At 37.6% G+C, this 25,340-nt stretch overlaps 1 protein-coding gene and 1 pseudogene across 1 annotated transcript in view; both read left to right on the top strand.

Moving 5' to 3' along the window:
• Positions 1-1,557, top strand: part of BLNK (B cell linker) — a 79,264-nt gene extending 77,707 nt beyond the window's left edge. The window contains exon 17 of the mRNA XM_002821026.6: positions 1,311-1,557. Within this exon, the coding sequence (XP_002821072.1) occupies positions 1,311-1,430 (120 nt within the window). The 3' untranslated portion in view covers positions 1,431-1,557. The remainder of the gene's footprint in view (positions 1-1,310) is intronic.
• A 1,615-nt stretch (positions 1,558-3,172) lies between these two features.
• On the top strand, positions 3,173-4,352 carry LOC100456293 (nucleophosmin-like; annotated as a pseudogene).
• The last annotated feature ends 20,988 nt before the right edge of the window (positions 4,353-25,340 follow it).

Below are 25,340 nucleotides of genomic sequence, written 5' to 3'. Positions count from 1 at the left end.
CAGCAATCCTCTCCTATGCTTCCTAGGTTCAGGACACACTTTTTCTCTTGTAATCCACTTCAAAGAGATTGTGCTATTTCATTTTCTGGCCCTTGAGTCCATAACTTTAACTTTCAACTGCATTTGGTTTAGCAACATATTATGCCAAACAAGCAGAATGAATGTTTAATGGGATTTATAATGAAAGAGTTTCATTGGCAATTGCAAGATGGCTGAATGATTGAATAGCAAGTAAAGAATAAAGACTAAAGGTATTTGAAAGTCCCTGTCTCTTACCTCTCTCCCTGACTCAATATTCAGCTAGCCAATTATCTAAAAGACAACTGGTATTTCATTTGAAAATGTTGGCCAATATTCTGAATATTTTACTTTATTCAATATGTAGATACTTGGAAGTCATCCAAACAATTAATAAACACTTAAAAATGTTACTGCAGATGTTTGTCTTTATCTAAAAAATCGAGAAAATAAAATCAATTGATAGTAACTGCTAAACTCATGGCACTGTTGTAAAACAATCACCACTTTAAAAAAGTGATTCTAAATACATTTAATGAGTGTGAACTTGTAGCACTTTTGTATACTCAATGAATTTAATTCCATGATCTGTGTTACACTTGTTTTTATCTTTCCTTCAAAACTTTAATTATTTTTCAGAACAAAATTTGTGATAATTTTAAATTAAAACCCATAGACAACAAGGATCAAAATTTGGAAAAATAAGTATGTATGGAGAGAGCCTAGCATGAAATTTCATTATTAATTAGGCACTAAGTTAACTCTAAGCTTACCAGGAACCAAGTAAAAATGGAAATATGAAGGTTTATAAAGCTTTATTTGTTTAAAAAAGAAAACAAAACATAATTTTGTTTAGGAGATGACTATTTCCTTGTACTAAATTCTAAGGTTAATTTATTACATCAATTCTTGAATCTGAGACTTGTGCAAAGTAAGAGATGATCTATGTTTTGTAAAGAATGTAGAAAAATGCGTTGTATGATAGTTTTACATTTAACAGTAAATAAAAAGCAATATACTATAATATTTTAACATAACTCAGTGAAGTAATCTCTCTAAGTAGCTATGCTAATTGAGGCTGTCAGTGTGTTTTTCTTCGTACTTAATACAGCAAAGTCCAAGGTCTGCCACCTTGAAGGTTACAGCCTTTGTTAAACTAGATTTTTTTGTGCAGAATGTCAGCTGGGGCGTAATAACTTTTACTAACTTGAGAATGAGAGAAGATGGGAGGAGTGGAGCTCAAAGTTAACACAAATGCCAATGTATAATTCATCTATGTTTTCTTCCTCTAGTACTTTGGAAGTGTTGCTGAAATCATCAAGAATCATCAACATAGTCCTTTGGTTCTTATTGACAGTCAGAATAACACAAAAGATTCCACCAGACTGAAGTATGCAGTTAAAGTTTCATAAAGGAAAAAAAAGAGATCAATACCATTGCTTCAGACACTTTCCCTAAGTTTCTCCTTTTGAGAAAAAGTCCCAAAACTTCATATTTTGGATTATGAATCATCCAATAATAAAATGGAAGATAGAGTCAGCTATTGAGGTGGTCATCCATTTCTTTTTAAGAAGCTCACGTGGACTTGTTCTACCTATTGCCTGACCTGATGAACTGTTAATATCTGGTGAGGATGAGTTATCATGCTACTAATATTTTCCAAATAAATATCTTTATTTTTAAAAATAAGTGTAAAGTATATTATCAAAATAATAATGCTCTTGCATAAAACAAAGTGGCTGGAAATTTAAACCTCCGCAATGATCATTGGTACACTAATGTAGCTGGGCTCTCCACTGCTAATGCTTGACAATTAAGTCTCGGTTAAAATTTTAATTTGTAGAAAATAAGGTATTACAGGTAATGTATGATATCTGTAAGTACAGGCAAGAAGGATGTAATGGTTCCTTTTTGTGAGCACTCTCAACCATGGGAAATATATATGGATATGAACTTTCTATAAGTTCTTGTCTAGGATTATGCTGTTAGTTTTGCTTACTAAAGATAATTATACCCTCTTTGATCTGCATGTCTATCAAATAGAACCTAAACTTGAATGAGGTTTGTACTAGTCCATTATCACACTGCTAATAAAGACATACTCGAGACTGGGTGATTTACAAAAAAAAAAAAAAAAAGAGGTTTAATGGACTCACAGTTCCACATGGCTGGGGAGGCCTCACAATCATGGCAAAGGGCGAAGAAGAAGCAAAGGCATGTTTTACATGGTGGCAGGCAAGAAAGCATGTGCAGGGGAACTGCCCTTTATAAAACCATCAGATCTCATGAGACTTACTCACTATCACAACAACATGGGAAAACCCGCCCCCATGATTCAGTTACCTCCCACCAGGCCCCTCCCATGGCACGTGGGGATTATGGGAGCTACAATTCAAGATGAGATTTGGGTGAGGACACAGCCAAACCATATCAAGTTTCAAAGTGGAATGACAGCAAACCTAGACTAAAAGCCAGTTCCTAGAGAAATATCCCACAAAACAAGAGCAGAAAAGCAGACATTGGTGAACGCCAAGGAATAAAAGAGATACCATCATGGAGAATCAGGTCCAAGGTCTTAGATCATCCCAGAAATGTATCATACTTTGTCATCTATTTCTACTGTGTACTTCAGACAGCACTGAAATGATAAAGCAGCTAATTAAGTCTAATAATTAAATGGGGAACACACTTGGCCACTGCATAAGATAGCAATCTATGAAAGTATTTTGAAAGGCCAGAAGGTAATAATTTCTGGGTAACTCATGACTCACTTGTAAAGATAATTGTATATTTAAATGTCATACACTTTCATAATTACCACCTATGTTACAGATTGAATTGTGGTCCCCCCAAAAAGATATGTTGAAGTCCTAATCCATAAGGCCATATATCTCAGAATGTGACCTTATTTGGGAATGAGGTCTTTACAGATGTAGTCAAGGTAAGATGAGGTCAGTAGGGTGGGCCTTAATACAATGGCTGGTGTCCTTATAAAAATAGGAAATTTGGATGCAGGCACAGAAAGAAGACTATATGAAGAGACACACAGGAAGAATACTACTGGCATGATTCCATCCTGTACGGCTGTTCTCTTGAGCAGTGGTGGTTTATCTCCGTCTGCTTTCTCCCCCACCTAAGTGTGTGCCACCACCTGATGGAAGATTCGATGGACATGGACATGAGCCCCCTGAGGCCCAGAACTATCTTTTCAGTTGTGAACTAAAGGCTGACAAAAGTTATCACTTTAAGATAGATAATGATGAAAATGAGCACCAGTTATCTTTAGGAATGGTCAGCTTAGGGGCTGGTGCAAAGGATGAATTGCATATTGTTGAAGCAGAGGCAGTCCAATTAAAGTAACACTGGCAACTTTGAAAATGTGTGTACAGCCAACGGTTTCCCTTGGGGGCTTTGAAATAACACCACCAGTGCTTTTATGGTTGAAGTATGGTTCAGGGCCAGTGCATATTAGTGGACAGCACTTAGTAGCTGTGGAGGAAGATGCAGTCAGAAGATGAAGAGGAGGAGGATGTGAAAGTCTTAAGGATATCTGGAAAGCGATCTTTCCCTGGAGGTGGTAGCAAGATTCCAGAGAATAAAAGTAAAACTTGCTGCTGATGAAGATGATGATGCTGATGATGATGATGATGATGATTTTGATGATGAGGAAACTGAAGAAAAAGCACCAGTGAAGAAATCTATATGAGATACTCCAGACAAAAATGTACAAAAGTCAAATCAGAATGGAAAACACTCAAACCCATCATCAACACCAGGATCAAAAGGACAAGAATCCTTCAAAAAACAGGAAAAAACTCGTAAGACACCAAAAGGGCCTAGTTCTGTAGAAGACATTAAAGCAAAAATGCAAGAAGTATAGAAAAAGGTGGTTCTCTGCCCAAAGTGGAAGCCAAGTTCATCAATTATGTGAAGAATTGCTTCCGGACAACTGACCAGGAGGCTATTCAAGATCCTGGCAGTGGAGGAAGTCTCTTTAAGAAAATAGTTTAAACAATTTGTTAAAAATTTTCCATCTTATTTCATTTCTGTAACAGTCAATATCTGGCTGTCCTTTCTATAATGCAGAGTGAGAACTTTCCCTACCGTGTTTAATAAATGTTGTCCAGGTTCCATTGCCAAGAATGTGTTGTCCAAAATGCCTGTTTCATTATTAAAGATGGAACTCCACCCTTTGCTTGGTTTTAAATATGTATGGAATGTTATGATAGGACATAGTAGTAGCAGTGGTCAGACATGGAAATGGTGGGGAGACAAAAATATACATGTGAACTAAAACTCGGCATTTTAATAAAGTAGCACGGTTTCTATTGAAAAAAAAAGATTACTACATGAAGATGAGGGACTGGAGTGATGCATCTGTAGGCCTGGGAGCGCCAAAGATTCCCTGCAAACCATCATAAGCTAGGAAGAGGCAAGAACAGACTTCCCTCCAGGTTTTAGAGGGAGCATGGCCCTGATGGCACCTTGATTTTGGACTTTGAGTGTCCAGTACTTGAAGACAATAAATTTCTGGCCTTCTAAGCCACCCAGTTTATTATGACGGCCATAGAAACCTAATAAAATTTATATGCATTTTTTACATTCAGGTATATAGAGGTTTGGGAAATTTTGTATGGAAAGTTTTTTTTCTCCTTTTAGGAAAACCATTGAATCATTTTGAATGTACTAGAAAGGATGACTCACAATTTAAACTGGGAAACTGGGGTAATTTTTTGGTAAAGCAAAGCAACTGTTTGTAGTATGTGGCATCAGCTCTCTAGTTTCAGTTTTCCTCAGTGTTACATGGAATTATTTTCTATTTAAGTAAATCCTCATTAATTCCCACTGCTACCACAGCAACCCTGGCTCTATAACAACCTCTTCTGCCTCATTCTTCCTCTCCTCCTCCAAGTGTCCTACTCCAGCTAGGTGATCAGCATAGCTGTTAAGATTATACTAATCCTCAGTTGGTTGACATACAGTACTGTGTGGTGGATTTCTTGGAGCAGAGGCTGGGAGAATTTCTGAGAGATAGGCCATTCTTTGCTAAGGGCTCTACTCCTCCCCAAAGCTGGGAGAAATACCCAATCCAACATGCCAGTCTTTTCCCTCATCTTGCAGAAGAGTCCACTGAGGGTGATCCCACCTGCTTCTCTAAAGCCCATCTCTGCAGGTGGTATTCTTGGTGAGATTAGAAAAGTCTTTAAGAGGCTGGGCATGGTGGCTTACACCTATAATCACAGTAGTTTGGCAGGCCGAAGCAGGTGGATCACTTGAGGCCAGGAGTTCAAGACCAACCTGGTCAACACAGGGAAACCCCGTCTCTACTAAAACTAGAAAAAATTAACTGGGCATGGTGGCACTTGCCTGTAATTTCAGCTACTACTCAGGAGGCTGAGGCATGAGAATCACTTGAACCCGGGAGGCGGAGGTTGTAGTGAGCCAAGATCATGCCACTGCACTCTGGCCTGGCCACAGAGTGAGACTCTGTCTCAAAATAAATAAATAAGAAATTTCAAAACACCTGTCTGTGATCTCAATGTCTCAATGGCTGACAAACAAATGGTTTTGCATAAAGAAATTTTCAGGCAAGCTAGGTGGTGGAATAGGAGACACTAGTCAAGAAGTACATGTGTAGCAGCTGAAGAAGGAAAAAAAACACACCCCAGTTCTTGTCTTCTGTTGCAAAGTAGATTGCAGCTATGGTAGTAGGAAGGCTGTTCAAGTTTGTTCAAAAGGACAATAGACATGAAAAAGCTAGGCCTGTGTCCAGCACAAGCCTGAATTGTGTTATCATTAGTTAGCCAGGGCAATGGTTTGGGGACCTTGCACTCTGGGAGCTAAACTACTCTTACTGTAGTAGCTGGGATAGTCTTGCCTAAAAGGAAGTCCCAGAGAACAGAATTCAGTGATGTGAGGCAAAACCAGCACCACCTGAGACATGTTCTTAAAACAGGACTGAATTCCTCTCCTTCAAAATGGTCTTAAGACACCATATAACTCAGCCTCTATTTCTAGGTAAGGGTAAACAATATTTTTCCAGTAATGATTCAAGAGCTAAAGTAAGCTAGTTGTGCCTGATAAACATTACCACCTAGTCCCCTAACCAAAATCTTCTTTGCAGACATAAAAAGTGATCTGTGGATAACTCTTCAAATGAACCCATCTATAAATATTTTAGAACATTTAGTAATTATAATTGTGTATTAGGAAAATCTCAAATATTTTCTTTACATCTGTGGTTCTTAATCTTTTAGTAGTTACAAAATTCTTGAGAATCTGATGAGAACTATGGGTCTTCAGCCTGAGGAAAAATTCATTTATGTATATACACGGGAACTCACATCAAATATCATGAGATTCCTGGGCCTCTGGGGCCTATCCATGGACAAAAGATCCAAACATCCAAGACTAAGGGCTCAACATTTTTCTTAACCTTTGATGCATCAAGATGGACATATTATTCTACTAAATATGTGAATGACCCTAAAAGTAACTCCTCCATTAGACGAGAAGGATATTGCTGTGGTTTAGCGCAAGTTATTTGGTGTGAGTTGCAATAATTCTAATCCCAGCTTGACCAATAACAGATTGTGTGAACTTGGGAAAGTTATTTGTCTTGGTTTCTCCATTTGTAAAATGAAGATAATAATGCAACCTAGGCCAGGCACAGTGGCTCACACCTGTAATTCCAGCACTTTGGGAGGCCAAGGCAGGTGAATCATAAGGTCAAGAGATCAAGACCATCTTGGCCAACATGGTGAAATCCCATCTCTACTACAAATACAAAAATTAGCTGGGCATGGTAGTACATGCCTGTAGTCCAAGCTACTCAGGAGGCTGAGGCAGAAGAATCAGTTGAACCCAGGAGGCGAACGTTGCAGTGAGCCAAGATCATGCCACTGCACTCCAGCCTGGTGACAGAGAAAGACTCCATCAAAAACAAACAAAAAAAGCAACCTACTTTATGTTATTGTTCCATGAGCATATTAAAAATTGTAAAAGCTGGTCCATTTCAAGATGGCCGAATAGGAACAGCTCCGGTCTGCAGCTCCCAGTGTGATCGATGCAGAAGACAGGAGATTTCTGCATTTCCAATTGAGGTACCTGGTTTATCTTACTGGGACTGGTTGGAATGCAGCCCATGGAGGGCGAGCCAAAGCAAGTTGGGGCATTGCCTCACCCAGGAAGTGCAAGGGGTCAGGGGATTTCCCTTTCCTAGCCAAGGGAAGCTGTGACAGACTGTACCAGGAAAATCGGGACACTGCCATCCAAATAGTGCACTTTTCCAATGGTCTTAGCAAATGGAACACCAGGAGATTATATCCGGCGCCTGGCTCAGCGGGTCCCACGCCCACGGAGCCTTGCTCACTGCTAGTGCAGCAGTCTGAGATTGAACGGCAAGGCAGCAGCCTGGCTGGGGGAGGGGCGTCTGCCATTGCTGAGGCTTGAATAGGTAAATGAAGCAGCCTGGAAGCTCGAACTGGGTGGAACCCACCACAGCTCAAGGAGGCCTGCCTGCTTCTGTAGACTCCACCCCTGGGGGCAGGGCATAGCTGAACAAAAGGCAGCAGAAACTTCTGCAGACTTAAACATCCCCCATGTAGCCTAACTGGGAGACACCTCCCAGTAGGGGCCGACTGACACCTCATACAGCCGGGTGCCCCTCTGAGACGAAGCTTCCAGAGGAAGGATCAGGCAGCAATATTTGCTGTTCTGCAGCCTCTGCTGGCGATACCCAGGCAAACAGGGTCTGGAGTGGACCTCCAGCAAACTCCAGCAGACCAGCAGCTGAGAGCCCTGACTGTTCAAGGAAAATAACAAACAGAAAGGAATAACATCAGCATCAACAAAAAGAACATCCACACCAAAACCCCATCTGTAGGTCACCATCATCAAAGACCAAAGGTAGATAAAACCACAAAGATGGGGAGAAACCAGAGCAGAAAAGCTGAAAATTTTGAAAGCCAGAGCGCCTCTTCTCCACCAAAGGATTGCAGCTCCTCTCCTCGCCAGCAACGGGACAAAGCTGGATGGAGAATGACTATGATGAACTGACAGAAGTAGGCTTCAGAAGGTCAGTAATAACAAACTTCTCCGAGCTAAAGGAGGATGTTCGAACCCATCACAAGGAAGCTAAAAACCTTGAAAAAAGATTAGATGAATGGCTAACTAGAATAAACAGTGTAGAGAAGACCTTAAATGACCTGATGGAGCTGAAAACCATGGCATGAGAACTACGTGACACATGAACAGGCTTCAGTAGCTGATTCAATCAAGGGAAGAAAGGGTATCAGTGATTGAAGATGAAATGAATGAAATGAAGTGAGAAGAGAAGTATAGAGAAAAAAGAGTAAAAAGAAATGAACAAAGCCTCTAAGAAATATGGGACTATGTGAAAAGACCAAATCTACATTTGATTGGTGTACCTGAAAGTGACATGGAGAATGGAACCAAGCTGGAAAACACTCTTCAGGATATTATCCAGGAGAACTTCCCCAACCTAGCAAGGCAGGCCAACATTCAAATTCAGGAAATACACAGAATGCCACAAAGATACTCCTCAAGAAGAGCAACCCCAAGACACATAATTGTCACATTCACCAAGGTTGAAATGAAGGAAAAAATATTAAGGGCAGCCAGAGAGAAAGGTCGGGTTACCCACAAAGGGATGCCCATCAGACAAACAGCAGATCTCTCAGCAGAAACTCTACAAGCCAGAAGAGAGTGGGGGCTGATATTCAACATTCTTAAAGAAAAGAATTTTCAACCCAGAATTTCATATCCAGCCAAACTAAGCTTCATAAGTGAAGGAGAAATAAAATCCTTTACAGACAAGCACATGCTGAGAGACTTTGTCACCACCAGCCCTGCCTTACAAGAGCTCCTGAAGGAAGCAGTAAACATGGAAAGGAACAACCAGTACCAGCCACTGCAAAATCATGCCAAATTGTAAAGACCATCGATGCTAGGAAGAAACTGCATCAATTAATGGGTAAAATAACCAGCTAACATCATAATGACAGGATCAAATTCACACATAACAATATTAACCTTAAATGTAAATGGGCTAAATGCCCCAATTAAAAGACACAGACTGGTAAATTGGATAAAGAGTCAAGACCCATCAGTGTGCTGTATTCAGGAGACCCATCTCACGTGCAGAGACACACATAGGCTCAAAATAAAGGGATGGAGGAAGATCTACCAAGCAAATGGGAAGCAAAAAATGCAATCCTAGTCTGATAAAACAGACTTTAAACCAACAAAGATCAAAAGAGACAAAAAAGGCCATTACATAATGGTAAAGGGATGAATTCAACAAGAAGAGCTAACTATCCTAAATATATATGCACCCAATACAGGAGCACCCAGATTCACAAAGCAAGTCCTTAAAGACCTACAAAGAGACTTAGATACCCAACAATAATAATGGGAGAATTTAACACCCCATTGTCAATATTAGACAGATCAATGAGACAGAAGGTTAACAAGGATATCCAGGATTTGAACTCAGCTCTGCACCAAGCAGACCTAATAGACATCTACAGAACTCTCCACCCCAAATAAACAGAATATACATTATTCTCATCACCACATCGCACTTATTCCAAAATTGACCACATAGTTGGAAGTATAGCACTCCTCAGCAAATGCAGAAGAACAGAAATCACAACAAACTGTCTCTCAGACCACAGTGCAATCAAATTAGAACTCAGGATTAAGAAACTCATTCAAAACCGCTCAACTACATGGAAACTGAACAACCTGCTCCTGAATGACCACTGGGTAAATAACAAAATGAAGGCAGAAATAAAGATGTTCTTTGAAATGAATGAGAACAAAGACACAAAGTACCAGAATCTCTGTGACACATTTAAAGCAGTGCGTAGAGGGAAATTTATAGCACTAAATGCCCACAAGAGAAAGCAGGAAAGATCTAAAATTGACACCCTAACATCACAATTAAAAGAACTAGAGAAGCAAGAGCAAACATATTCAAAAGCTAGCAGAAGGCAAGAAATAACTAAGATCAGAACAGAACTGAAGGAGATAGAGACACAAAAAAACCTTCAAAAAATCAATGAATCCAGGAGCTGTTTTTTTGAAAAGATCAACAAAATTGATAGAACACTAGCAAGACTAACAAAGAAGAAAAGAGAGAAGAATCAAACAGATGCAATAAAAAATGATAAAGGGGATATTACCACCGATCCCACAGAAATACAAACTACCATCAGAGAATACTATAAAAACCTCTACACAAATAAACTAGAAAATCTAGAAGAAATGGATAAATTCCTGGACACATATACCCTCCCAAGACTAAACCAGGAAGAAGTGAATCCCCGAATAGACAAATAACAGGCTCTGAAATTGAGGCAATAATTAATAGCCTACCAACCAAAAAAAGTCCAGGACCAGACAGATTCACAGCTGAATTCTACCAGAGGTACAAAGAGGAGGTGGTACCATTCCTTCTGAAACTATTCCAATCAATAGAAAAAGAGGGAATCCTCCCTAACACTTTTTATGAGGCCAGCATCATCCTGATACCAAAGCCTGGCAGAGACACAACAAAAAGAATTTTAGAGCAATATTCTTGATGAATATCAATGCAAAAATCCTCAATAAAATACTGGCAAACTGAATCCAGCAGCACATCAAAAAGCTTATCCACCATGATCAAGTTGGCTTCATACGTGGGATGCAAGGCTGGTTCAACATACGCAAATCGGTAAACATAATCCATCACATAAACAGAACAAAAGACAAAAATCACATAATTATCTCAATAGATGCAGAAAGGCTTGCAACAAAATTCAACAGCCTTCATGCTAAAAACTCTCAATAAACTAGGTATTGATGGGACGTATCTCAAAATAATAAGAGCTATTTATGAAAAACCCACAGCCACCATCATACTGAATGGGCAAAAACTGGAAGCATTCCCTTTGAAAACTGGCACAAGACAGGGATGCCCTCTTTCTCACCACTCCTATTCAACATAGTGTTGGAAGTTCTGGCCAGGGCAATCAGGCAAGACAAAGAAATACAGGGTATTCAATTAGGAAATTAGGAAGTCTAACTGTCCCTGTTTGCAGATGACATGATTGTATATTTAGAAAACCCCATTGTCTTAGCCCAAAATCTCCTTAAGCTGATAAGCAACTTCAGCAATGTCTCAGGATACAAAATCAATGTGCAAAAATCACAAGCATTCCTATACACCAATAACAGACAAACAGAGAGTCAAATCATGAGTGAACTCCCATTCACAACTGCTTCAAAGAGAATAAAATACCTAGGAATCCAACTTACAAGGGATGTGAAGGACCTCTTCAAGGAGAACTACAAACCACTGCTCAACGAAATAAAAGAGGACACAAACAAATGGAAGAGCATTCCATGCTCACAGATAGGAAGAATCAATATCATGAAAATGGCCATACTACCCAAGGTAATTTATAGATTCAATGCCATCCCCATCAAGCTACCACTGACTTTCTTCACAGAACTGGAAAAACTATTTTAAAGTTCATATGGAACCAAAAAAGAACCCACATTGCCAAGACAGTCCTAAGCAAAAAGAACAAAGCTGGAGGCATCATGCTACCTGACTTCAAACTATACTACAAGGCTACAGTAACCAAAATGGCATTGTACTGGTACCAAAACAGATAGACCAATGGAACAGAATAGAGGCCTCAGAAATAACATCACACATCTACAACCATGTGATCTTTGACAAACCTGACAAAAACAAGAAATGGGGAAAGGATTCCCTATTTAATGGTGTTGGGAAAACTGGCTAGCCGTATGTAGAAAGCTGAAACTGGATCCCTTCCTTACACCTTATACAAAAATTCATTCAAGATGGATTAAAGACTTAAATGTTAGACCTAAAACCATAAAAGCCCTAGAAGAAAACCTAGGCAATACCATTCAGGACATAGGCATGGGCAAGGACTTCATGTCTAAAACACCAAAAGCAATGGCAACAAAAGCCAAAATTGACAAATGGGATCTAATTAAACTAAAGAGCTTCTGCACAGCAAAAGAAACTACCATCAGAGTGAACAGGCAACCTACAGAATGGGAGAAAATTTTTGCAATCTATCCATCTGACAAAGGGCTAATATCCAGAATCTACAAATAACTTAAACAAATTTACAAGAAAAAATCAAACAACCCCATCAAAAAGTGGGTGAAGGATATGAACAGACACTTCTCAAAAGAAGACATTTATGCAGCCAACAGACACGTGAAAAAATGCTCATCATCACTGGCCATCAGAGAAATGCAAATCAAAACCACAATGACATACCACCTCACACCAGTTAGAATGGCGATCATTAAAAAGTCAGGAAACAACAGGTGCTGGAGAGGATGTGGAGAAATAGGAACACTTTTACACGGTTGGCGGGACTGTAAACTAGTTCAACCATTGTGGAAGACAGTGTGGCGATTCCTCAAGGATCTAGAACTAGAAATACCATTTGTCCCAGCCATCCCATTACTGGGTATCTACCCAAAGAATTATAAATCATGCTGCTAGAAAGACACATGCACATGTATGTTTATTGCGGCACTATTCACAATAGCAAAGACGTGGAACCAACCCAAATGTCCATCAATGATAGACTGGATTAAGAAAATGTGGCACATATACACCATGGAATACTATGCAGCCATAAAAAAGGATGAGTTCATGTCCTTTGTAGGGACATGGATGAAGATGGAAACCATCATTCTGAGCAAACTATCACAAGGACAGAAAACCTAACACCGCATGTTCTCACTCATAGGTGGGAAGTGAACAATGAGAACACTTGGACACAGGCAGGGAACATCATACACTGGGGCCTATTGTGGGGTGGGGGGATGGGGGAGGGATAGCATTAGGAGAAATACCTAATGTAAATGACGAGTTAATGGGTGCAATAAACCAACATGGCACACGTATACATACGTAACAAACCTGCACGTTGTGCACATGTACCCTAGAACTTAAAGTATATATATAAAAAAAAGATGAAAAAAATTGCGAAAGCTCAAGGCTGGGTGCAGTGGCTCACACCTGTAATTCTAGCACTTTGGGAGACCAAGGCAGAGTATCACTTGAATTCAGGAATTTGAGACCAGGCTGGGCAACATAACAACACTTCATTTCTATTTAAAAAAAAAAAAAAAAAAAAAAAAAGAAGCTGAGAGCTGTAGTTCATGCCTGTAACCCCAGCATTTTGGGAGGCCAAGACAGGCAGATCACCTGAGGTCAGGAGTTCAAGACCAACCTGGCCAACAGGGTGAAACCCTCTCTCTACTAAAAATACAAAAAATCAGCCAGGCATGATGGCAGGTGCCTGTAATTCCAGCTACTCAGGAGGCCAAATAAGGAGAATCGCTTGAACCCAGGAGGCAGAGGTTGCAGTGAGCCGAGGTTGTGCCACTGCACTCCAGCCTGAGCTAGAGAGCGAGACTCCATGTCAAAAAAAAAAAAACGAAAGAAAGAAGAAAAAAAGAAGAAAAGAAGAAGAAGGAGGAGGAGGAGAAAGAGAAGGAGGAGAGGAGAAGGAGGAGGAGGAAGAAGAAAAAGTAGAAAAGAAGAAGAAGAAGAGGAAGAGGAAGAGGAAGAAGAAGAAAGAAGAGGAAGAAGAAGAAGGAGAAGAAGAATTGTAAAAGATTCAAAAGTGTTATTTTTTCATTCAACCAGTGAACATTTATTGAGCCTGCTGTATGTCTGTCAGTATGTATGTTAGGGTTTTGTGTGGAAGTTTCTGTGTTTTCATTCCTCTTAGAAAAAATATTTAGGAGTATAATCCTGGATCACATAGAAAGTACATGTTTATAAGAAACTGCCAAAATGTTTATAAAGTGGATGTACTTTGGATAAACTCTATGGGGTTTATCATCATAAACCCCATACATGATGTTTATCTCATACATCAGCAATGTATGAGAGTTCAGTTGCTTTACACCCTAATCAGTACTTGATATTGTCAGTTTTAATTTTAGCCATTCTACTAGCTGTGTAGTAGTATCTTATTGTGGCTTTAATTAGCAATTTTTTGATGATTAATGATATTGAGTATCTTTTCATGTGCCCATATGTCCTCTTTTTTGAGGAATCTGTTCCTTTGTCTATTTTAAAAATTAGGTTGTCTTTTTATTAAATGGTAAAAATGTTATATTTTCTAGACATAAGTCCCTTGACAGACATAGGTATTGTGATTATTTTATTTTTCTTGCCTTCAGTAAACCCTATTTAACATACAGTATCCATTTTATATATTGCTGGGTTTCTAATGCTAATATATTAAGGATTTTAACATAGACATTCATAGGGAACACTGGTCTGTAGTTTTCTTTACTTGCAATGTCTTCATCAAATTTTAGTATCAGGATAGTGCTGGACTCATAAAATGATATAAAAATGTTCCCCTCTCTATTTTTTGAAAGAATTCGTGCAGCATTGATATTATTTATTCCTAATACATTTGATAGAGTTCACCAATGAAGCCATCTGGGCTGGAGCTTTCTTCGTGTGAAGGTTTTCAATTATGATTTCAATTTTTTAATAGATATAGGCTATTGTGATTTTCTATTTTTGTTTTGTTAATTTGTCTTTCAAGGAATTTGTCCATTTCAACTAGGATACCAAATTTATTTGTATAACATAGTCTAATATATATTCTAATATAATGCTTTTAAGATATGTTGGATCTGTAGTAATGTCCCCTCTTTAACTTTTTTCTCTTGATTCATCTAGCTAAAGGTTTATCAATTTTATTGACCTTTGCAAAGAACCAAGTTTTCATTTCGTTAATTTTCCCTATTGTTTTTCTGTTTTCTACTCATTGACTACCATAAATAATGTTATTATTTCCTTTCTTCTGCTCATTTTGGGTTTAATTTGCTCTTCTTTACATACTTTCTTAAGATGGAAGCTTACATAATTGACTATAAACCTTTATTGTTTTCTAATACAAGTATTTGAAACTTAAAATGTCCCTCCAAACACAGGTTTAGTAACATTCAATGAATTGTAATATAGATTTCTCAATTTCATTCACTTAAAAATATTTCTAAATTTCCCCTGTGACTTCTTCTTTAACTCATGGGTTAATCATAAAAGGGCTGTTTAATTTCCATGTATTCAGGAATTTTCCAAGGATTGTTCTGAGATTGATTTCTAATTGAATTCTGTTAAGGACATAACATACTCTTCATGAAGTCAATCCTTTTAAATTTATTGAAAATTGTAAATTTAGTGGATGTTCTACATGGACTTGCGAAGAAGGCATAGTCTGCTAATTTCAGATGGAATGTTCTGTAAAATCGTTTAGTTCAAGTTGACTGATAATATGGCTCTAGTCTTCTATGTCATTACTGATTTCTTTTTGCCTAGTTGTTCTATCAATTACTGAGAGAGGAGTATTGGAATAGCTAACTATAATTGTAGATTTGTCAATTTCTCTCTATAGTTCTGTTGCTTTTACTTCATGTATTTAGAAGCTTTGGTATTATATGCATAGACTTTTAGGATTGTCATATCTTCTTAATGAATGGAACTCTTTATCACTGAGGTATTTCTTTTTATCCCTAGTATCATTTTTTTCTGGTCTACATTTTTTTATCCTGACAAATTTCTGCCTTTTAATAGGAGTGTTTATAACATTGATATAATTGGGTTTAAAGCTGCCATCTCTGTTTTCTATATTTTCCCACCAGTTTTTGTTTTCCATTTTGTGCCTTCTGTTGGCTTGAGGTTTTAAAATCTATTTTATCTTCAATATTCTCTTAGTAATTACATGTTTTTTACAATGGTTCCTCTAGGCTATACAATACACACATGTGACTTATCACAGTCTATCTTCAAATACAACAGTACTCCTCCATTTCCCCTTCCCTGCCTTTGTGCTACTGTTGTCATACATTTTACTTCTACATGTAATAAACCCTAAAATATATTATTATTTTTGCTTTCAATGATTTTCTTTAAAAGAAATTAAACAATGAGGGAAAAGTCCAGTGCTCTTAATTCCTTTGTGTAGATAAGATACCATTTTTCTTCTATCTAAAAAATTTATCTTAATATTTAAGGTAGCGCAGTTGTGCTGAATTATCTCAGATTTCTCTTATGTTAAACTGTATTTGTTTTGTCTTCATTCTTGAAAGATGATTTCACTAGATATAGAATTCTAGGATGACTTATTTTTCCCTTCAATATTTTAAAATATCATTCCACTATCTTCTGGATTGCATAGTTTCTCATGTAAGTCTGCAGTAATTCTTATCTTTGTTTCTCAACACATATGTGTACTTTCTTCCTCTGGCTTCTGTTAAATTTTTTATCACTTGCTTTCAGAAATGTGATTTTTTTTTTTTTTTTTTTTTTTTTTTGAGACAGAGACTCACTCTGTTGCCCTGGCTGGAGTGCAGTGTGGCATGATCATGGCTCACTGCAGCCTCAACCTCATGGGCTCAAGTATCCTCCCACTGCAGCTGCTGAAGTAGCTGGGACTACAGGCATGCACAACTACACCTAGCTAAGTTGTTTTTATTGCTTTTTGTTTGTTTGTTTTGAGACAGAGTCTCACTCTGTCACCCAGGCTGGAATGCAGTGGCACGATCTCAGCTCACTGCAACCTCTGCCTCCCAGGTTCAAGTGATTCTCCTGCCTCAGCCTCCTGAGTAGCTGGGATGACAGGTGCCTGCCACCACGCCCAGCTAATTTTTGTATTTTTAGTAGAGATGGAGTTTCACCATGTTGGTCAGGCTGGTCTCAAACTCCTGACCTCATGTGATCTGCCTGCCTTGGCTTCCCAGTGTTGGGATTACAGGCATGAGCCACTGTGTCCACCCTTGTTTTGTTTTTTGTAGAGACAAAGTCTCACTATGTTTCCCAGGGTAGTCTGAAACTTCTGGCTCAAGTGATCCTCCCATCTCAGCCTCCCAAAATGCTGGGATTATAGGCACTCAGCCAGAAACGTGATTATGATGTGTTTGGGATGGTTTTCTTCATGCTTTTCCTGCTTGGGCTTCACGTAGTTTCTTGGACCTTTAGGTTTATCATTTTCATAAAATTTAGGGAAAATTTTCAGTTATTATTGCTTCAAATATTTTTTTTCTCCCTTTTCTCCTCCTTTTCTGGGACTCCAGTTACATAAATGTTTTACTACTTGATATTGCCCTATAGTGTGGCATTCATGGAAGTGTACAGCTTGGATCTCCCTTCAAGAAAAAATTTATAGGCTGAGTGTAGTGGCTCACATCTATAACACTGCTTTGGGTAAGCCAAGGCAGGAGGATCAATTGAGGCCAGGAGTCTAAGACCAGCCTGGGCAACACAGACCCTGTCTCTACAAAAACTTAAAAAATAATAATAACCAAGCAGTGTGCCATGCACCTGAAGTCCTAGCTACTCAGAAGGCAGGATTGCTTGAGCCCAGGAATTTGAGGTTACAATGATTGCATTGCACTCCAGCCTGAGAGACAGAGTAAGACCTATCTCTACAAAACAAAAGAAAGGAAAGAGGAAAGAAAGGAAGGAAGGAAGGGTGGGAGGGAGGGAGATAGGGAGGGAGGGAGGGAATACTTGTAATTCAGCTGCAAGGAGTGCAATTAGGTTGACAGCCACTAGCTATTAGGGCTTTCAGAATCTGTCTCAGGATTCAAGACAAATATATGGTCTTCCTGAGCACCCTTCAGTCTACATTTTTGCCCAACATGGAACTCTTCTAAAAGACAGATTTTGACCTGAAATACCCATTGGGTTGGCTGACTGTATATGAGATGCATGACAATCTTGAGACTCTCTATAACCAATGCGGCTTCCACTCACCAACCCCTTTCTTTCTCCAGTTATCAGACCTGCCTTATGGTTTGCAGGCTTTGCTTAAACTCAATCCTCCTCCCTCTCCTTTAAATTTTCCCAAGCATTACTGCCCAATAAACTTCTTGCATTCCAAACTCCATGTCAGCATCTTATCCAGAAGACCCAACTGACAGAGTTAGTACCTAAAGTAGTCCAAGAAAGCAGGAAGTAAAGATGAGGTTTTGGGACCAGATTACTCATCACCCAGCTGGCAATCAGGACCCATCCTGTGGGTATGTAAGGCATGAATTGCCCCAAGTACAAAGTGGTGGCCCAGATACTAATGTCTTGCAGTGATTTATTTTTACATGTCCCCAGGCTTGATTTACTAGTCTTTAGTGCATCTATATTCATAAGGAAATTTTCTCTAGATGTCTTTGGCCTCATAGAATGAGCTGGGAAGTGTACATTTCTTAATCAGCTCTGGGTGCTATAACAAAAATATCATAGACTGAGTGGCTCAAACAACAGGCATTTATTTCCCATAGTTATGGAAGCTGGGAAGTTTGAGACCAGGCGGCCAGGATAGATGGGTTCTTGTGAGGCCCCTCTTCCTGCCTTACAAATGGGGACTTCCTGTTGTATCCTCATGGCAGAGAAAAAAAATTATGCTGTCTCTTACTCTTCTTATAACGGCAATAATTCCATTGTGAGGGCTCTATCTTCATGACCTCATCTAAACTTAAGTATCTCCCTAAGGCCCCACATCCTAATATCTTAATTGGAGGTTAAAGCACCAACATACGCATTTGGGGGAGTGGGGGACTCAAACATTCAACATATAACACCTATTCCATGTTTTGTAAGTTTGTAAAGAATTGCTATCTATCTATCTATCATCGATCTATCTATAATTTTTTTGGTAGAATTTACTAATGTATTCTGAAGCCATCTAAACCTGGGTTTTTCTTACAATTTTTGTGGTATCATTTCAATACCTTACTCGTCATAGGTTTCTTCCGATTTTATATTTCCTCTTAAGCCATTCTTTTTAATAGTTTATCTTTCTAGGAATTTGTCAATTTCATCTAGGTCATCTAACTACTGGGCATTCAATTGTTCATAGTATTCCCTTACATTCATTTTCATTTTGTAAGAGCAGTAGTATTGTCCACTGTTTCTTTCTGTTTTTAGTAATTTGAGTCTTCTTATTTTCTTGGCCAGTCTAGCTAAAGCTTGTCAATTTTGTTGACCTTTGATAAGAACCAAATTTTGGTTTCCTTAATGTTCTCTATTGTCTTTCTATTCTCAATGCAATTTCCTTTCATCTCATTTTTATGATTTTCTTCCTTTGGCTTGCTTTGGGTTTACTTTGCTTATTTTCTTGTTCCTTATAAAGTTGTTATTAATTTGAAATCTTTCTTCTTGTTTATTGTGGTAAATATACATAAAAGTCACAATTTTAGCCATTTTTAAGGGTACAGTTCTGTTGCAGTAAGTTTTTTTATTTTTTAAATGTACTCACAGATATAAATTTCCCTCTAAGCACTGCTTTAGTCACATCTCACAAGATTTGGTAGGTTATGTTTTTTCTTTTATTAACCTCAAGAAAGTTTGTTACTTGATTCATTGATTATTTATGAGTATTGTTCAACTGCCATATATTTATGAATTTTCAAAATTTCCTTTAAGTTCTAATTTAATTCTATTGTGGTTGGAGAACATACCTGGTATCATTCCCATCCTCTCAAATTCATTGAGACTTGTTTTATATGGTATATCCTGGAGAATGTTCCATGTACTTTGGAAAAGAATATCTATTCTGCTGTTTTGGAGTGGATTTCATAAACATAGTAGATCTAGTTTGTAGTGCTGTTCAAGTTTTCTATTTCCTTGCCAATCTTTTGTTGTTATTTTATTCATTTATGCAAAGTGGAGTATCAAAGTCTCCAACTATTATTCTTTACTTGTCTACTTCTCCCTTCAATTCTGTCAGTTTTTGCTTCATGGATTTTGTGGTTCTGTTATTAGGTGCATATATGTTTAAAATTGTTATAGCTTCTTGATCAGTTGACACTTTTACTGTTAATAAATTTCCCTCTTTATAGTTAGTAATGTTTTTTGAAAATAATTTTTTTTTGTTTCATCCCCTCAGTCTATGGTATTTTGTTATGGCAGCCCAAAATGACTGAAACAACATGTTTTTCCATTTTTAAAATTTCAACCTATTAAATATCTTTGAGTCTAAAGTGTAGCTCCTGTAGACAGAATGATTTGTTCAGATTCATGGGACAAAAACTAGAACTGTGATCTCCACAGAGGGTGCTGGTGAAATCAGCTCTCTTGGTCAGGGGTGGTAAAAAGCCCTGGTTTGTATCTGTTGCCGATCTCCATAATATAAACAGTTGTCTCTTAGCCTCCATGGGGGACTGGTTCTAGAAGCTGTTGTGGAAACTAAAATTATGGATGTTCAAATCCCTTACGTAAAATGGCATAGTATTCACACATAACCTATAAATATCCTCCTGTATATTTTAATCTCCAGATTACTTATAATACCTAATACAATGCAAATGCTATCTAAATAGTTGTTATACTGTATTGTTTAGGGAATAAGAAAAAAGTCTGTACATGTTCAGACACAATCATCATAAGCCTAACTACATTTTTGATCCATGATTGATTGAATCTGCAAATGTAGAACCCACAGACATGGAGAGTTTACTGCACATGAATCTTACTTATCCAGTCTGAAAATTTCTGCCTTTTGATTGGACTGTTTAATCCATTCACATTTAATGTTATATTAATATGGCTGGATTTATGTCTACCAGTGTGCTTTTGTTTTTTATAGGTTTCATTCCTTTTTTGTTAATTTGTTTCTCATTTACTGTCTTCTTTGGCTATTTTAAAATAAATTTTAATCCCTTTAATGATGTTTTATTTTTGAGGAATTTTCTTAGTGGTTGCTCTAGGGCTTACAATATACATCTTTATCAGAATCTATTTCAGATAAATACAAACTTAATTCCAGTGAAATATCAAAACTTTACTACTATATGGCTCTATTCCCTCCCCCACCTTATTATTGTTACCCACAATAGGTTTACATATGTTACAAACCCGAGAATAAACTTATACTTATTAATAATTTTGTCTTTTAAAGGTAATTTAAAAAGAACAAGTATACATTTATAGAGTTTTTCATATGAGCCTTCTTATTTACTATTATGATTCTTTTCACTTCTTCCTGTGGATTTGAGATACTATCTGGTGTCATTTCCTTACTGCAAAATAGCTTTGTTCCCATCTACTTTCCTTGTGTTGTTATAACATTTCTGCTATTGGCCCCAAAATACAATTATATGCATAATGTTTTATTTGATTGCCTTTTAAGAGAAAGGAAAATAAAGATGCAATTATATTCTTTTTTATACTTACTTAATTACTTTCATATAATGTCTTTCTTTTTTCCTGTGAATTCAAATTATTGTCTGGTGTCATTTGCTTTCAGTCTTAAGAACTTTTAGTATTTGCTGAAAGGTAGGTTTGCAACCAATGAATTCTCATTTTGCTTATTTGAAATATCCATTTTGCCTTCAATTTTGAAAGACAGTTTTGTTTCTATTTCAAAACTTTGAATATATTATCAACTTCCCTTTAGCCTTCTTGGTTTTGCTGAGAAGTCAGCTATTAATCTTATTGGGGGTTCCATGCATCATTTTTCTTATGATAATTTCAATATTTTTTTTTGTCTTTCAACATTCTGACAATAACATGCCTACTTTTGAATCTCTTTGCATTTATCCTACTTGGAGTATGTTGAGCTTCTGGAAATATGTTTTTCACCAAACTTGGGAAGTTTCTAGTCATTATTTCTTTGACTACTTAAAAAATTTTTCATTACACATGTTGCCCTTAATGGTGTCCCACATTATACGTGTCTATGTGTGCTTACTATCATTTGCATACCATATAATTCACACATATAAAATGTTCACTTCAATGGTTTCTTAGTGAATTCCCAGAATTACACAACAATCACAATTTTAGAACATTTTTATCACTCCTTGTCCTTTAGCAGTCCCCTCTGTATTTCCTTTAAACACTTTTAGCTCTAAGCAACCTCTACTAATGTACTTTCATTCTCTGTAAATGTGCCTATTCTTGACATTTCATATGAATGGACTCATGTTTTTGTTACTGGCTTCTTTCACTTAACCTAATGTTTCCAACATTCATCTAAGTTGTAGCATAAATTACTATTTCATTTATTTTTATGATTAATATTCAATTGTATAGATATATCACATTTATGTATGCATTCATCAGTTGCTGAACTTTGGGTTGTTTCCACTTTAAGGCCACTATGAATAATACCACTACGAACATCCTTGTATAAATTTTTGTGTGAACACCTGTTTTAAATTATTTGGGGTATATACTTAGGAGAAGCAGCTCTGGGCCACAGGGTAACATTACATGTAACCTATTGAGAAAGTGCCATACTGTTTTCCAAGATGGCTGTACCATTTTGCATTCCCACCAACAGTGTAGGAGGGTTCCAAACTCTTCCTGGCCTCATTATCTGGGGTTTTTTTTTTTTTTTAATACCCATCCAAGAGGGTAAAAAATGGTACCTCACATAGTTTTGGTTTTCATTTACCTAATGATTAATGATGTTGAGCATCTTTTCATGTGCTTTTTGGCCATTTGTATATCTTCTTTAGAAAAATGCTATTCAGATCTTTTGCCCACTTTAAATTGGGTTACGTCTTCTAAGTTGTAAGGGTTCATTACTCTAAATTAAAATGCATAATCAGATGTATGATATACAACATTTCTTCCCAATCTGTGGGTTGTCTTTTCACTTTCTTGATGATATCCATTGAAGCAATAATTTTTTTCAAATTTCAATGAAGTTAAATTTATCTATAATGTGGTGTCAGTGAAAATAGCAAAGACTTTGAAATTCTGCCCTAACATAAAAGCAATTAAAAGTCTGGCAAAGAAACTGTCACAATCAACTTTTTTGGAACTTTTGAAACTAATCAAAAGCTTTTAGCATCCCAGGAAGTGCTTATCCAAGAAAAATGACTGTATCTCAGAACAACAGCTTTGTGGTATTTTAAGTTACTCTAGTCTCATTCTCCACTCCTCACCTCAGCAACAGCACTGAAAATAACAGCCCTCATTCCCAGTACTAGAGGAAGAACAGTCTTCAATCACAAATACTTTAACTATTTATACTGACCTGTCTGGTGGCTCCCTGGAAGGCCAGCTCAGAAGGTCTTTATTTTGCCTAACTTGGAGTTGGTCCAGAGCTAAAGTTGCTGACTAGCAGTAATGTTTAAAATATTAGCAGCCAAATGCTTTATTTGCTGCTGCCTGGGGTGACAGATAACAACCGGCGCAGGCAACAGACTAACCAAAAAGCTTGGAAGAAAAGCCGGGAAATGAGATGTCCATAGGGACTTTGTAAAGCTTTAACATGTTCCTGAGAATCTAGAAGGTCACACTCATGCCCAGGGCTGTATGTGTGCTTAGAAAAGATGTGAGAAGGCACTAAACTCTCACAATGGCCAACCTGGAGGCTGAAGGTGAAGGCAGAGTTGTAAGCCACCTGGCTGAATGTTGATGTGTCATGAAAACACACAAGTCCCTTAGCAAACACTGGAAGATTTATTCATTCCAGGTGTTTATCTCTGTCTACTTATTAGCTGACCATTAAACTCACAGAACAAAGACTTTCATGGCCACAAATGGCAAAGAATACAAGCATTACAAAATCAGTTCAGAAAAGTCACTAGATAACAAGTACAAAACACAGTAAGAATAACAAACCTGAGAGGTTGGAGGGGAGAATCTGATTTTCAGTTGTCACATTACAAAATTCATACTTTTAAATTCTTCAACAACAACAAAAAAATGAGACATGCAAAGAGGAAAGTATGACCCATACATAGAGAAAAAAGCATTCAGTAGAAATTATCCCTAAGGCACTGTACATTTTGAACAAAGACTTCAACTCAGCTATCTTAAATATGTTCAAAGAACTAAAAGAAACCATGTTTAAAGAACTAAAGAGAATTAAAGCTCAACCAAATAGAGAACATCAGTAAAGGGATAGAAATTATTAAAAGAAACAAATTGAAATTCTACAGTTGAAAAGCATAGTAACTGAAATAAAAATACAATAAAGGGGCTCAACAGTAGACATAAGCTAGCAAAACAAAGAATCTGTGAACTCTAAGATTGATCAGTTGACATACAGTCTGAGAAATAGAAAGAAAACCAAAAAACGAACAGAGCCTGAAAGATCTGTAAGATACCATGAAGAATATCAGCATATGGCCAAACACAGTGGCTCACACCCGTAATCACAGTGTTTTGGGAGGCCAAGGAAGGATGATTCCTTGAGGCCAAGAGTTCAAGACCAGACTGGGCAACACAGTAAAATTCTATCTCTACAAAAATTTCTTAAAAAGTTAGCTGGGCTATTTGGGAGGTTGTGGTGGAAGGAATGCTTGAGTCTAGGAGTTCAATGCTGCAGCGAGCTATGACTGCACCACTGCACTCCAGCCTGGGCAACAGAGCAAGAACCTGCCTCTCTAAAATAAATAGATAAGTCAGTAATAATACCAGCATACCCATAAGATGAGTCTCAGAAAGAGAGAAAAAAAGAGAATTCATCAGGGAGAATATTTGAATAACCGAAAACCTCTCAAATTTAATGAAATAAAAATGAGATTTAACGAAACTTAATCTACCATTCTACAAACCTCCAGAACCTCCAAGTAACATAAACTCAAAGTTATGGATACTGGCACATCATAATCGCACTGTTGAAAGACAAGGACAAAAAGAGAATCTTGAAAGCAGCAAGACAGAAAGAAGTGAGATCCAAAGGTCCCCAGGAGAATTAACAGCTGATTTCTCATCAGAAATCACAAAGGCCAGATGGCAGTGGGATGACATATTAGAAGTGTTGAATGGAAAATTAAAAACAAACAAACAAACAAAAAAAACCTGTCAACCAAAAATTCTATATCCAGCAAAGCTATTCTTTCAAAAAGAAAAATTAAGATATTCATAGATAGACAAAAGCTGAGTTTGTTGCTAGCAGAATTGCTCTACAAGAAAAAAAAAAAGCTAAAGGGAGTATCAAGCTAAAATGAAAGAACCCTAGACAGTAACTCGAACTCACATGAAGGAAAAAAAAAACCACTGGAAAGGTAAATATATTCACCAGCACAAATAAACATAAGACAATGTATTTTTTTTTTTAACTTGGAACACAAATGCTTTATTTAACGGTGCATCGCAATTCCCGTGTGGTGAGCAAAAATAAAATAAAGGAGCAGATCGTGGCACACCATTCCCACTGGCCAAGTGGTTGAACCCTGCATCCAAGACCCAGTGAGCAGCCAAGTGAGGTGCAACCTCTGGGCCTCTCACTCAGGACTCCAACAGAATTAGCACATCGCCCTTGTGCATGGGGCCT

This window comes from Pongo abelii, chromosome 8 (assembly GCF_028885655.2).
Source record: "Pongo abelii isolate AG06213 chromosome 8, NHGRI_mPonAbe1-v2.0_pri, whole genome shotgun sequence".
NCBI classification, from domain to species: domain Eukaryota; kingdom Metazoa; phylum Chordata; class Mammalia; order Primates; family Hominidae; genus Pongo; species Pongo abelii.
Note: the sequence above shows the minus strand (reverse complement) of the source record. Positions and strands in the feature narration are given on the sequence as shown.